The sequence below is a fragment of the Chaetodon auriga genome, chromosome 19 (assembly GCF_051107435.1).
Source record: "Chaetodon auriga isolate fChaAug3 chromosome 19, fChaAug3.hap1, whole genome shotgun sequence".
Taxonomy (NCBI): Eukaryota; Metazoa; Chordata; class Actinopteri; order Chaetodontiformes; family Chaetodontidae; genus Chaetodon; species Chaetodon auriga.
The window spans coordinates 5822473-5837891 of NC_135092.1; the positions used below are offsets into that span (position 1 = coordinate 5822473).

The 15419-nt window shown below is 42.2% G+C and overlaps 1 protein-coding gene across 4 annotated transcripts in view; it reads left to right on the forward strand.

Moving 5' to 3' along the window:
* The window catches only part of cacna1bb (calcium channel, voltage-dependent, N type, alpha 1B subunit, b), a 159921-nt gene that overhangs the window by 76722 nt on the left and 67780 nt on the right, over positions 1-15419 (forward strand). For all 4 annotated transcript variants that reach the window (XM_076758020.1, XM_076758019.1, XM_076758022.1 and 1 more), the window contains exons 9-16: positions 2688-2791; positions 6173-6288; positions 6397-6486; positions 8898-8987; positions 10893-11114; positions 11202-11314; positions 11435-11547; positions 12539-12670. In XM_076758020.1, the coding sequence (XP_076614135.1) occupies positions 2688-2791; positions 6173-6288; positions 6397-6486; positions 8898-8987; positions 10893-11114; positions 11202-11314; positions 11435-11547; positions 12539-12670 (980 nt within the window). The remainder of the gene's footprint in view (positions 1-2687; positions 2792-6172; positions 6289-6396; positions 6487-8897; positions 8988-10892; positions 11115-11201; positions 11315-11434; positions 11548-12538; positions 12671-15419) is intronic.

A 15419-nucleotide genomic window follows, 5' to 3' on the forward strand; every position in this document is an offset into this window, starting at 1 on the left:
ACAGTGCTAATAGCTAATTGTTCACTAACTCACTGGACTTGCACAGGTAGCATACATTTATTTATTTATTTTCTCATAGCTTTCTCTCTGTTAACATCTTGAAATGACACTGATGAGAGCAATGGGCCAAAGAGGCCAAACAGTAGGTATTGATAGACATATTTTTGAACATTGGACAGAGTCAGGTTAGCTGCTTTCCCCACCTGTTTCCAGTATTTATGCTAAGCTAGGCATCATGGTTCCATTAGATTGATGTAGATCTTCTCATCTTCCTTTTGAAAAGAAAGCAAATCAGCTTATTTCTCATTATATTGAACTTTTCCTTTATGCTCTGTTGAATTGAACTGAGATGATGGGAGGATCAAGTAACGTTCATACCAAAAGAATTTACTGAATATGGAGAGCAAGAGGGAGAGACACAGAGAAAGACATGAAGACTGACTGATGAGATGATGAAACAGTGATGAGATGTCAGACATGCAGAAAAGGAAATGATGCAAAGCAACACAGTGACGCTTCTGCCTGCCATTTATCCTGGTGTGTGGGCCGCTGCTCCTCTGACAGCTGAGACAGAGGGTGTGCTACTGTATGTGAGTTCATCTCACATACTAGGGTGTATAATATAGATCTCCAGCCTGCTGATTCAGCCGCCCTGAACCTCCCATCACAATTACAGCCAGCATGTGGCAGCGCTCCGACACAGGCGTCTGCAAAATGTCACCGTGCTTCACACAGCCCATCAGTCCGCAGGTCTGTCCCCCGCTAACAGGCCGCTGTGTGGGAGTGCTCTCAGACATGGAGGGTGATGACTCCCAGAACCCCTTGGGAGGGGAAACAAGCAGGAATATCGGTCCTGCTGCAGCTTGGTACAGAAGTACAGAGGACCACTTGGACCAGAGGAACAAACTGTAAACACAGCATCAGACACACTGACACCCCATAAAACTGACAGGGCTAACATGTTAGCAAACAGTTGCCCCTTTGACTTAAACAGAGTAACATTTTCATTCATTGGGAGTCATGCTCACCAGCCAGCCAACATGAAATGGTTTATTCTGCCATTCTGTCCATATCATATGGTTATATGCCCAAAATATTCAGTTCTTTGCCCTCATTCTGAGAAAGGCAATGTTCCTCAGGCTATTTACATGGCTAATGAAAATTAACATTGCACAAATATTCCTGTTTACATGCAGCCGTGTATACTCCGATTAACAAACGCAGCCTCCCTCTTTCATTCGGGGGGTCTACCTGACCTGCACAGCATTCAGAAAATTGCCATATTTGGAATAATAGTGAAATATTATTGTGCAAGTGAATGTAGTAAATGTGACAGTGAGCTGGCATGAGAAGTACCACGACTGAAACTGAAGCAGCTAAACAGAATTCAGCTGTCATTAATTGGATTATTTACACTGACTGTGAAAAGGCTTTGAGCGTATCAGTAGCAGTAAAATCCTTAAATACATTCATTTCAAAAGGGGGAGATACACATATGCAATATATATTAAATGGTCAAATGTAAATATTTGCTCTACAGCATACATTTATATTTTATTGTGCTTCCACCTCTGTGGCAACAGTCTGTTGAAGAACTTTTCCTTTCTCATAAAAATATCCCTATGCCCCATTAAAAAATGATTTCCCTAATTTGTTGTGAAAGAGCTTGATTGATCTGAGGAAAGTCCTCTCAGAACAGAAGAGTCTGTGGAGGCAGCATGGTGTTTGAATGACATGCTCAACAATCACATATAGCTGGAACATTCAAAGGGCTTAAATAATATACTTTGTTTGAGTCGCTGTATTTTTTGCAGTGTACTAGCTCACAGTCAGTGAATCAACATAGATCAAATGACACGGCTCAGTGATGAGGTGTGTGTGTGTGTGTGTGTGTGTGTGTGTGTGTGTGTGTGTGTGTGTGTGTGTGTGTGTGTGTGTTTGCATGCTGTACTGTACGTGAAAGTGTAAGTCATTTAACCAACCTCCAGCCATGACAGGTCATACTAAAAGTCTGGATTGTCACACCTATTTGTGGCCAATTTAAGCGGATGTTTCTGAGCCGTGACTCTTGTTGAATTAAGCAGTTGTCTGGTCGCGATAGCAGACTGAGCTTTTTGTTAGCCGGACGTTTGCTGGGGAGGATGTTTAGTACGAAGCTCACAGAGATGACGGGCAGAGTTTTTTAATTGCTTTTTTTCAAGTTGTCCCTATTTTTCTAATGAGGTAAGTTGGCAAAAGTTTTTGTTCAGTCAGCCATGTTTTTTTCAAGAAATGCATTCTCATTCACAGCCGTGGATGAGAAGCACATCCATACACACTGTCAGCTCAAGCTGGTTCAAAATACACAAAGAAAACAACTTTTTATTTCGGACACTGTCCCTTCCTGACTAGAATGACTCTCTGACTTCAACTACACATACAGATTATAGATGAATGAAACATTACATAAGATATTTAAACACGTTAATTCAAGGAAATGATACTACCTGACAATCCAGGAGTTTATTTCTGTTGGTGACCTTTTGCATTTTGGTTTTCCTGCTTTAGTCGTACCTGTGTTTTCTACCCATGACTGACAAATGAATCCTCCATAGGTGTAATGTGTTTAAAGGTAATGACTTGCTTCTAAATTCTTAGAAAAGCAGAAACTATCTTCTCACTTCTGTCTGTGTTGTTTGTGTGTTCAGACCAATGATGTAGCAGGAAACACCTGGAACTGGCTCTACTTCATCCCTCTCATCATCATCGGCTCCTTCTTCATGCTCAACCTGGTGCTGGGTGTCCTCTCAGGGTAAGTCGTCTCACAACGTAGATGCACAAATTCCAGGTCTGCTCCAGCTGGGGTCACATTATGTTTAATGAATGCTGATTATGGCTCAACATTTATTATTATTTATTTATTCGTTTTCAAAAAAGGAAAATCATGGACTAAGAAAAAGCAATAATGCAAAATCTGGGTAAATAGGATTTCTAAATTGGGATTAGCTGGGATAAATGGGAACATTATATCCCAATTTAAAGGAGAACTTCTCATTTCATTTTGAAAACGCTGATAATTTTCTGTAGAAATCTGCAACAATGGACAGCAATAAGCAGCGCTGAAGGATCAGCAATTTTCACACAACTCAGAAGTTAAATTGAGGACAGGATGTCTTGAGGAACCAAAATCTCTGTGACCATACTGCGTTATTCAAACTCAGCCTATATCCTGCACATAGATTGGCTTCAAGACAGTATCTGCTTGCGATGGGGAGACTCAGTGAATTGAGTCAATCAACCAATTATTCACCTCCTCTCCTCATCATCTAGCGCTTCTCCTTTTTACTCCCTGTCTCTCATCATCTGTCCCTGTCATCCTCGCGGGTCATGAAAAGGCCTCTCGCTGTGGCTTTAATCATCCAGCTCCTCTGCGCTCCTGGTTCCGATGTCTGTTCGTCTCATTGTGTCCGTGGTCGCAAAGAGCCTCTTCTCACCTGCCCTGACTCACAGCCCCTTGTCTCACCATAATCTGGATGAAAGTAAGCGTGTGTGTGGTCTTTCGTCTGGGAGTCTCAGGAAACCCACGGCTGAAGGAGCCTCCCCGTCCTTTTCGTTATTCTCCCTTTCAAAGTCTGTATCTCAGGATAAGGAGTGGTTTCTTTTTTTGTCCCACGCTTGTAAAGTTACTGTCCACCACAATCGAATCTTTCTGCTTGTCATAAAAACATTAAGGCCTCTATACCCTCAGTGGCGGTTCTAGACCAATTTCACTGAGGGGGCCTGGCTGGGGCCAGGGGTTTTGATAGAGGGGCACATTAAACCCGCGGCAAAAAAGACAAAGATTCGAAATCTTATTTGACTTTTTATTTTCATAAAACTTGTTAAACCATTGCAGTCATAACGTTACAGTGATGATGAAAAACAGTATAATAGTCACAGTATTACTGAATTAAGTGCTGATAAGAGATTCATATAGTTGCAGATCTTGTGGGATAGTCTTAAGCTGCCCTACTATTACAGCAACTGTATTCTGTGGTTTTGGTGATTTCTGGCAAACCGATCAACAAATGAGTCAAGATTCAGTGCTTTTGCCCTCCTAGACTCGATGCTAAGTACACCCAGATTGCTTAATCTGTCGTCATTCATAGTGGATCTGAGGTAGGTTTTCACAAGCTTTAATGTGGAAAAACTCCGTTCACAAGCAGCAGTGCTTACTGGGATTGCGACAGCTATTTTACAGAGTCTGTAGAGCTCAAAAAAAAACTTCTTTGTATGGCTCAATGAGCTATACGAGCTGTACTGTACTCATTTTTCACTACAGACAAAAAGCAATTAAGAGGAATTACACTTCAGCAACCCTACTGTTGCGGGCTTGCTTGGTTTTGTTGATAACGTACGTTAAGGATAGTAACTAACGTCAGCTAGAACCATACAATCACCTTAAGATGACATTAACACCTGGTGTTCTGGCAGGATGCTATTATAATTCATAAAGTTAGCAAACAACATTTCTTTACCAGAAGTCTTACCTTGACAGTGTAAGATCGTTCGTCGTTGTGGTAATCTTCGGACTGCTTCACATGTTCGCGCTCATTTTTTTTTCAGTGGTGCAGCGCACTAAAGGGTCCGACTAGAATGTTAAGCCACGCACTTTAGTTCCACCTTTGACGTCGGCGACTCGGCGCTACTGTATAATCTACGTTCGGAGGGGGGGCCACAGGGGGGGTCCAGAATCAGTGCTACAGGGGCACTGGCCCCTGTTGGCCCCTCCCCAGAACCGCCACAGTATACCCTGTGTGATAACAGCAATCTTCATGGCAGGTTCATTGCATGTCACACACTGTGAGATGGAATATGTCTGCTGCGGTGTGTCAGACTGTTCAGCATCAGCTTTGAAACGGGTCAGATTGCGTGATGAGTGAAACAATGCAAGTGGAGACATGTCATCAACTTGCATCATCTCATGAAAAAAAGGTTTGGCCATTGGGTCCTAAATCAGCAAAACTCACAGTGTGATCTGTGACCACTGTTTTAGATTGAAGGCGGCTACGATCATTTACTTTCATGTTGACATCCCAAAGTTACAGCGTTTAGGGGCAATGCTTCAAATCACTGAGCAACACTGTAATTATAATACTGGATTTCCATTAATGTGCTAAAGTACTAAACCGCCACATGTCAAGTATATGAAAAACACAGACACTTACTTTCTTTCTGAGAAGATTGACACAATATCTGTGCACTGACAAAGAAGCTACAGCGAGAACACTATTAGCTTTACATAAAGACTGAAGGCAGGGGAAACGGTGAGCTTGGTTCTTCTCAAAGGTAAAAAAGAAAAAAACAAAACAAAACAGCACCTACCAGCACCTGTAATGCTCACTAATTAACACCCTATGTCTTATCTGTGTACCACCAAGAAGTAGTCTGGTACATATCCCCTCATAAAATCAGAAATTGTCATTTATACACTCTGGTTTTTATGCAACTTAAAGAAACAAGACTTAACATGTTTGTTAGTGAGCTTTAGAGGTGATGGTAGGTTTAACTTCTGCTAGCTGTTTCCCCCTGTTTCTAGTCTTTAGGCTAAGTTACGTTAATCATCTGCTGGCTCCAGTTTTGTTGGCAAAAAATTTAATTTCTCAAAATGTCGAAAAATTCCTTTAATTAAGCGTAATTAATCTGTTTATTTGATCTTAAACTGTTGTTAAATGGACTTTCCACTTTCCAACATTACCTACAATATAGTCCTATTTTGATATAAAATTACACACAGTATGCTGATAGGCAGCCAGGGAACTGCAGGATGGATCCTCTGCATCTACATATTTAATAATATTCAGAAATATCTGTTAACTCAGCTCCAGCATTGCCAACAGCCTTTTAATTCTCTTTTGACCTCACAACTGCTCTGCTGGCCACAGGTAATAATCCCTCAGATGAACACTCAAACCGCTATTTCATCCATTTCCATGATGCAGTGTCTCACAGTGTCTACATTGGTCCTGTAAATCACATTGTTTCTGTGCTGTGAATGTTCATGTGCAGGTTCTCCCCCAGCAGGTGTCTGACAAAGAGGGGGGATAAAAAGAATTCAGCTTTAAATCCAAATTGCCAAATGTCATAACACGTTACATACATTTATTCCTGCTGTGTGTCAAAAATATCTCTGTATATGCATATGACCCAACAGAGAATTTGCCAAAGAGAGAGAGCGTGTGGAGAAGAGACAGGAGTTCCTGAAGCTTCGGAGGCAGCAGCAGATCGAGAGAGAGCTCACCGGATACTTGGAGTGGATCTGCAAAGCAGGTTCGACTCATCTCTGAAACAGTGTGAGAGCTGGCATGTGTTTGTTGTGTGAGAAAAACATGAGAAACTGATAGAAAGTCCCCCTCTCCTTTCTCTCTCCCGCTGCAGAGGAGGTGTTGCTGGAGGAGGAGGATGAGATTGCAGAGGAGAAGTCCCCGCTGGATGGTGCGTGGTACAAGAGGAAACAAAACCTTCCAGGTGAAAACAGGGCTGAGTGTCTGTTGCCTGCTTTACCATGGTCCATCACCACAGGAGGACAATGGTAAACCAGGCACAGACAGGTACGATTCATCTTCTCCATCCAATAAGATTTTTTTTTTTTACAGAATGGATGTGCTGTGCATAAATCGTTCCAAAATCATCCGTCATGAATGTGATCTGTCTCTGGTTTACCTGTGGAGTGTTGATTCAGTATTTCTGAATCTCAGACATACTGTACAATGCAGGTGATCCCGAAAGGCTCAGTCTGTGTGTACATACTGTGTGTAATTGGATAGTTTTGGCTCTAGATGGAAATTCTGTATTTTTGTGTTTTCCAGCTCGACAGAATTCAAAATATTGGCCTGTCAGATTGATGTGAGTGTTGATTTGACACAAAACAAGATTTTTATTTCATTAAAACTGGCTTGAAATTAGTCTGGAGCTTCTGTTGAAATCAGCACAAGCGCAGGGTTACTCTGAATCTAAATCTAAATCATCGAAATGTTTCAGGGATCTGTTGAGCCATTTCATGGAACATTGACAATCATAATATGTACAGTACAAAACAACATCGCTCTCCACTTTTCGGCAATCACACAGCTCACGCAATCCAAACTGCCAACCTCAGAGGCCAAAGGAAGAATACCAGCTCTCAACTGTGCAACTCCAGATCTTTGCCTTCTAGACATATAACGAGATACAACGTGTGAAACTTTGATTTGATATTTATATATGTCCCGATTTCAGTTTTGACAAGCTATTTTTAAGTTAACATTGCAGTATAGTATAGAAAGTATATGAGTGAGGCGGTTCCTCAGTTTGACATTAACCCGTCAACATGAAGCCATGGCAGCCAGTCACATATAAGAGCAGTCAGATCTTAATGAATCTTAATAATCAGCACTTATGATCAAGTTATTGAGCGGTGATCATGGCTTCCACTCTGTACTCTGGTATGCCTGTACGCACTGTTACTCAGCTCTCTCTCACACTGCCTTCCTGTCTCTCTCTCGACCATAATGTCAGTCTGTTAGGTCTGGTGTGAAGGCATGGGTTAATTAGTGGGCTTTACAGCTTTAGTCTGATTGAATTTGTCAAAGTAAATTCACTATACAACACTTCCCAACACACACACACACACACACACACACACACACACACACACACACACACACAGATGCATCTGCTTGTAAATGGGCTCACACTGGAAACACATCCCTGCTGATGATTCCAGGAAAGTGACAGCACTCAGCTGCCTTATTTTCTCCATTAGTTACATATCAGGGATTAAGACGTCTGAGTCCACAGTTATGGAAAAACCACTCTAATGTTGTTCAAGCAGAAAATATAGAGTTGGTCTTCGCCAGATGAATGACCGGGACGAGAAGTAGAGCAAAGTGCCAATCATAGCTCAGTGGAAGCAATTTGAAATTCTTTATGGAAAACAATTTATCCAACGCTTACCTAGTCTTTGGAGATAAGAAATTATCCGTTAGGCTGGATATGTCACTTAGGGAAAGGATGGGTGAACTTAAGGTAGTTTCTCTATGTTTTTCAGCATACTTTAAATATGTTTGAGGAAAAAAAAATCCCTTCTCATTCGTAGGTACCACCTCAAATGTCAGGGGTGTGGTTAAAAAAAAAATTGATTTACTTTCTGTCAAGTTTTCTGGGGCTTCACTGCAAAAATCTCCTTATTTGAATGCTTAAAGTTTAATCAATTTGAACCCTGGGACAACGTTTTGATCAGGTTGCCTTAGTCTGTCTTGTTTCAAGACACAGACCCTCAAGTCTGGAACATTCTTGAAACATGGTTTAAATTGGAAACAGGTTGAGATATTCTAGCCGCACAGGCTGATTGTTTCACTTGTCATAAGAAAAGACGTCTTTTTCAGCTGTCAATTACAGACCAAAGTGATTTGATAAGAAAGAGGTCGTTTAAGTGTCACTCGGTCTCTGAGCCGCATTCATTTCGCTGCCTGATTCTGCCTCCCAGCAGCCTTTTGGAGCAGAGATACAGGGTTGTTGATCTTGAGAATGAGCCCACTGCTCTGGAGCCGGTCACATGACCATCACATTTATGTTGTGCTGGCAGTTTTTCATTCCAAGGCTGGCTTCAAGCAGGAAGGCAGAAAATATCCAGATGAAAAACATGATTGATGACTGCTATTCATAGCTTCCAATTAGCTCAACCCTCCACTTGCCTGCACACAGACACACACACACACACACACACACATGCACACATGTTATGTGATGAGGGTTCCTTTGACATGCAGTTTGAAAATGCTTGTGTTTCTGGCTAGAATTGACTTCTTCTCTTTCACAGACATTCTTCTCTTCCTATACACTTTTTTAAGAATAATCTATGATTATTTTGCCCTTCCTGTGTGCTTTTCTCTTTGCAGTCCTGAAACGAGGCAAAGCCAAGAAAGGTAAAAGCGACCTGATCAGTGCCGAGGAGGGGGAGGACCCTTTTGCAGACATCTCCTCTGTTGGTAAGTCTCACATCTTTTTATCTGCAGCCAGCAGCAGGTCACCTCTGACCTTCGCATGCTGTCCACTCACAGAGTCGACCTTTATAATAAAAGCCACCATAAAAGCCTGTCTTTTGCAATGAACATAACCATGCCCTCTGACTCTGCTCTTCATTTATCAGATTAGTCTGCCATGTCACCTCAGCACTATAGAACATGTTGTGAGATACCGCACACAAACTTAACAATGTACATGATGGCACCATCTCGATCTGGAGTCCTGAAGCTCTTTCTCCTGGCCGTAGAAGCACATCACCTCGAGGGAAAAGACTTATAATTAACTTTTCTAATTAGACTGTTAAATTGAAATAGCAAGAGAATCACCTGAAGCACATTAGCATTAGACTTTTAAATATTAATGGACTTCATGGTCCCCGCAAAGACAACATGTACAATAATTGCTTGTCTGTGGGTTGGAAATGAGCATAAGCATGGTAATTGAAATCATTTTGTTACCTTCACTACCTTTATTCTATCTCATCTCATGACTGTTTTCCACAAAATTAAGTGCCAAGGGAATAGATGCACCGCACTCTCCTCTTGCTTGTTTCACGTGGGATGCCTGCAGCGCAAATGTATTAGGTGCATAGTTTTTAATGAGCAGCTGCAAGAAAAAATTCAAGGAGGGTTCAGGTGATTTCACACTTTTGTAACTGTCCCTTGGGTCGGTTTTGTCACTTTTATCAGTTGAAGTCTTGGCCACAAATGACTCTCAGTGCTTGTTTGCAAATGCGAAGTGGAATGGATCCCAACCACACTGTCACAGTTCAACATAAAGACATTAAGATACTTGAGCTCCAATATCCTGCAACTTGGTAGTAGCACAACTGCAGCACAAACTTGTGGATGTTGCCAACAAGCTTTTGCAGTTTGAATGACCACAGGTACAAGTGCAGTCCTGCAAAGCCTGGCAGAAAGCGAGCCCGGAGCAGCATAGATACATCATTGTTAGAGGGAATGCAGCGTGAGCAGGTGGAGGCGAGATGAAACCGTTTATTTCAGTGAAGCACAAAGTTCCAACACACCAATATGGGGCAGCCTAAATGTGTAAATACAGCTCTCCAGTATTATCTGAAAGGGAACTACACAGTATGATGCATTCTACCAGTAGTTTGGGTAACATTATTGTGGGGAAAAGTCAAATTTTGTGGTTTGAGGGAGCTACATGCTGGAACTACAACCTCAATTCCAGAAAGTTGGCACACTGTGTAAAACATGGATAGAACAGAAGGTAATCATTTGCTAATGAGTTTTGACATATAGTCAATTGAAAACAGTACAAAAGTAATATATGTAATGTTCACAAGGGAAGGGAATGCTCCAAAATACCTGTTTGGAGCATTCTATGGGTAAACAGGTTCAGTGGTAACACACATGGCACATGATTGGATAAAGAACATTAACACATGGGCTCAGAAACAACTAACAAACAACTAGCTAACTGGCACTAGCTTGGAATTTACTATGCAGCCAGTACACAGTGATATCACGGTTGGTTGTAGTTGAGGTGCAACAGACTTAAACATTTTTCAGCCTTCTGAAGAAGTTCAAATATATTAACGCCCACAGAAATGACATTTTTGCATCAGCTGTCGCAGTTAAAGCAAGTTAATCATTTATCTTTAATTCTAGTACCACCATGTGTTTTTCCTCAACATGTGCACATGCATAACCATCATAAAGTATATTATAATTATGATCTTGATGAGTCGGGTGAGGATAGGGAAGCTGTTCATCGCAGTAGCAGGAAGAGGACAAGAAAACACACACAGTGATTCACTGTGAAGGCTGTGAACCAGTGACAAATATTTAACCGCTGAACGCTCACTCATTTCCTCTGTCACCTCTCTTCATCATCGCTCTCAGCTCCTCCGGGCTCCCCGTTTGGTCGGGCCAGTGTGAAAAGCAGCGGTAAGATGGACAGCTCCTCCTACTTCCGGCGGAAGGAGAAGAGGATCCGGTTCTTCATCCGCCGCATGGTGAAAGCGCAGAGCTTCTACTGGATCGTTCTGTGTCTGGTGGGCCTCAACACTCTGTGTGTGGCCATCGTCCACTATGACCAGCCCGACTGGCTGACAAGGGCCCTCTGTAAGTCACACACGCAGACACACAGTCGTACTCCCACACACCAATTGATGGTCTGTTAAACTAGTTTCTCTTGGTTTTGTTATACAGACACAACAGAGTTTGTGTTCCTGGGTTTGTTCCTGACTGAGATGACCTTGAAGATGTACGGCCTCGGAGCGAGGAATTATTTCCACTCCTCCTTTAACTGCTTTGACTTTGGGGTAAGTCACTGTCAGCTGTGGAAGTGCCAGTTCAGTTTGTGTGGCCGACCAGTCAGCCGGTCTCGTTCAGCTTATTAAAACACATGCAGCAGTTGATAACCTCCATCCTCTCCTCTCCAGGTGATTGTGGGCAGTATTTGTGAGGTGATCTGGGACATGATTAAACCAGGAGCATCGTTTGGTATCAGTGTGTTGAGAGCCCTGCGACTGCTCAGGATATTCAAAGTCACCAAGTGAGTTCAAATCAAAGCACACAAGAGAGACCACAGGCAGGGAGTCCATTAGGCTGCATCAGAGAAAAGCTTGCTTTCATTTGTTGTCAGCCAAGAAAACATTACACCTCTGTTTACATCACCAAAGGCATTATGGTAACCGTAGTCCTGACTTTTAGATCTTAGTAAACTTCAAAAACAATGGATCCTGCATAATCCAGGATGCAAATCAATAGCATCTTTCATTAGACCTTCCTTGCCTGCTTAACACCCAGGTCTTTGAAATCTCACACATCTCAGACCCTCTTCTAATAGTCCAGGTGGATGAAACCCGGATTTCATCATTAGGGTTGTTTTTCACTTAGACTTTACGCTCCTCTAGAGCTACGGAAGGCATTGGTACGTCTCTGTTTTCATAAAATCAGTCGACTGTGGCCTTCAGTACTTTACAGTACAGGGTTTGAGGCTCAGAATGACACATTAACATCGTTCTCACTGTATCTTCCTCCATTAATTCATGTGTTGCTGATTCTGTGTTGAAAATATTCAGACAGTTAGGCTAGAAAGACAAAAAGCCAGTGTCTTAGATAAAGGTCCACACCTCATCTGATACGCAATGTATCAAAATCTGGGTTTTAATTCTTTTAAAACAGCACATTTTGGAGAAGTTTTACTGTTCAGGAGCTGCACTTTTTCTCCAGGCTTTCTTAATTCTCTTCTCCCTGAATTGACAATCCTGTTAGAGTTTGATGGCAATCCTTTTATGTCATTAGATTAGCTGTAATCCAGTGATTCACTGAACCTGGCAGCTGTAGACCCTGACACATTGATTTGCTTTATGCCACCTACAGCTCATACTGCCATTTGTTCCTCCCTGTTCTCCACAGTTTGGGTTGTTTGTGTCTCAGTCTTTTTTCAAGCACTGTTTGTCTGTTCTCTCACTGCCTGTTTGTCGAGTAACATTTAATGGGAAAAGAAAGTTATTTCTTCTGTGTTTGCTGCCTCCTGTCAGATACTGGAATTCGTTGAGGAACCTCGTGGTCTCCCTCCTTAATTCCATGAAGTCCATCATCAGCTTGCTCTTCCTCCTCTTCCTCTTCATCGTGGTCTTCGCTCTGCTGGGCATGCAGCTCTTCGGAGGACAGTGAGTGATCTCTCTAGCCTCTTCCTGCGCTCTGACCGCTCTCTCCTCCTCTTTCCATCCGTCCACGATTGAACACAGACTCACATATGCACACACATCCTCTGCTCTCCCCCTCCATCCATCTCTCCATCTAACCCTCCTCCCTGTGTGTGATCCCTGGCCCTGCGTGGCGGTGGTGACAGACGTGTTGACACAGCAGGTAGCTGGCAGAGCAGCAGCACCGACTGGGGCCCTTTGATATCACTCTCAGCAGGAGTCCCATGTCTTCTAATAACAGGAACACCTCATGATTCTAGGCTGGCTGCAGGTAATCAAAGGCCTGGCATCCAGCCCCATCCGGCTCAACTCTTACACACACATTTTAGTGTCCATCTCCTCGCATGTCACCTCACATCACACAGACACTGCTTTGACCAGGCAGGTTGAGTATCTAGGTTTTTTTTTGTAACCTTTTACATCATATTACTTGTTTTAGGAGTCTTTAGATATTGTGAAGTTCTTTAATTTAAAGGCAGTGTGTGTCTTTTGCAGTTCGCAAGGGAAAATATCCTTAATTTGAGAAAGTCCCTTAGGAATAATTTGGGTTTATTACAATGTGGTTCTTATTTTCTTAGTCGGTTATGAATACATTACACATAAAGGATAATACCAAGATCTGGGAATACAGCAACATCGCTACAATGCAGTCCAGAGGGACATGAAACACGAGCAGCTGTTGTAAACAAGCCAGTAGCTTATCCAGATTACCTACATCACTTTATTTCATGTAAAACTGAGCAGACCCAAAATGCTGCTAACAATCCCTCAGTGCGGCGAGAAGCTGTGTGCACAGTTATGGCAAATACAGCAGGTCAAGGCTTGAACAGGAAGTCTGTCCATAAGCTTTGATTGATATTTACAAGGGACACTTAAAGCAATCATTTCACAGTTAGTAAAATACAGCTTTGTATTGTTGTCTTCAAACAAATTGAGGCAGATTGGTGGAGAAGAAATCAAATGTCAAAATTAATGCAGCAGACTGACTTTTAATCATCACGATGGGTCATACACGGTGGATCCAACACTTATGATTCAATTTGATAGCGACTTTTATTAGACCCTCCGAGTCGAGAACATTCTCATCCCCGGAGTTTTTTTGTTTGTTTGTTTTCAACTGAACTCAATGTGTAAAATAGGTGAAAGGCCCTTTAAACTAATGATAGCTCATGGACTAATTTGAGTGTCCTCACCAGAAAAACTGTAGCATTGGTTGTTGACTTGTGACCCCTGCTTTCACCCCTTATGGTCACAAGAATATTATTTTTGTCAGCTCTGTGCAACTATGCGTCTTAAACTTGTAGAAAGTCTGAATTTGGCTCATGCTCACTCAAGATATTTTTAAGTTTAACTGTGTGGAACACATGATTGTGACGAATATTCCCGATTTTCAAGACGTTTTCAGATGACAGATGTGTTTCATACATTCGTAACCTTTAGAAGGTCAGAATCTTTGCTTGTGGCAGGTTGTAAGACAGATGAGTCACTCACAATTACCATTAAGCTAGACTGAAAGCAGCGACCTCAGATGGTTTCAGTGCACACTCACCAGTATGTGTTGTTACGCGCTGCCACTGCAGTGTCAGGTGTGCACTCTCAAGTGAAATGCCACTTTCACATGTAGTCACGTCTCCTCGGACTGACGGCCTTCACAAACACCACCACACCACAACAGGATGTCTTTGAAGCAGCAGGCTGTTGCCATGGCGCTGAGCCTTACAACAGTCTGCGCCATCATTAGCATCGCATTAGTCTCTGGTGATGGACAAGTGTGAGATGAGTCTGACGTCCACATCGTGCTTCCAGCCAGCCGATCGTATCAGGCCGAGCACGCTGTTCTCTGCCAATAATGTCTGTCCTCACAGCTGTTTCAGGCCTACATTTTTCCTTTAAAGTCTAAAAACGAACTCAAGATGTCAAATAATTTCAGGTTTCTCCAAGAATCACCACAAAGAGGAAAAAGAAGAATGGTTGCATCCTGTGCTTGCAGATAATGTCCCTTTTTGTTTCAGAAAATGGTGAATTGTGTCAAAACCAGGGGAACCACAGCCATTCCTCAAGCAGATGATTCCAATTGTTTGATGAAAAATGGGCTTTCAACCCTAAATAGAAGATGAAATGGCTCGTTAAGAAGAAGAGATGCTTTGTAATATCCTGACTTTATTTTTGGCTGAGAGATTATGTGCCTGCTCTCAAAACACCAAAAGTAATCTGCTGGTAAAATTGTGAGAATTGAATTGAAAACAGCCTGAGGCAGAGGACCGTTTCCCTGCTGAGACTCACATCACCGACTGTTGGGAAAGAATATGTGATAAGCTCAAAGGAAACGTGCAGGATTTACGGTAATAGAATAATGAATTTTTCTGGTTGCTGCTTTGCGGCTTTCAATTTTAAAGGTGCAGCCCTTCTTTGTTGTCAAACTCATGTCATTTCATATTTCCAGCTGAGACCTTTGTTGGTGTGCAGGCTCAGTGATTGTACAACCTCTGGACTGTTGCACTGTGACAATCACTTCATAAGGATTTCTTTTTAATCTGAATGCCAACCTTACATAGTCGTCTCAGAGTGTTTTAAAAACTTAACATTTAATCAGACCAAGAGACAAATGGAGGAGTTAATCTATATTCAAAATGATCAGTTCATCCAGGACTTTGTGAGCGAAGATGTAATGCAAATTCAACCAATCCCCTTGAATTTGTCTCGAATCCTCACC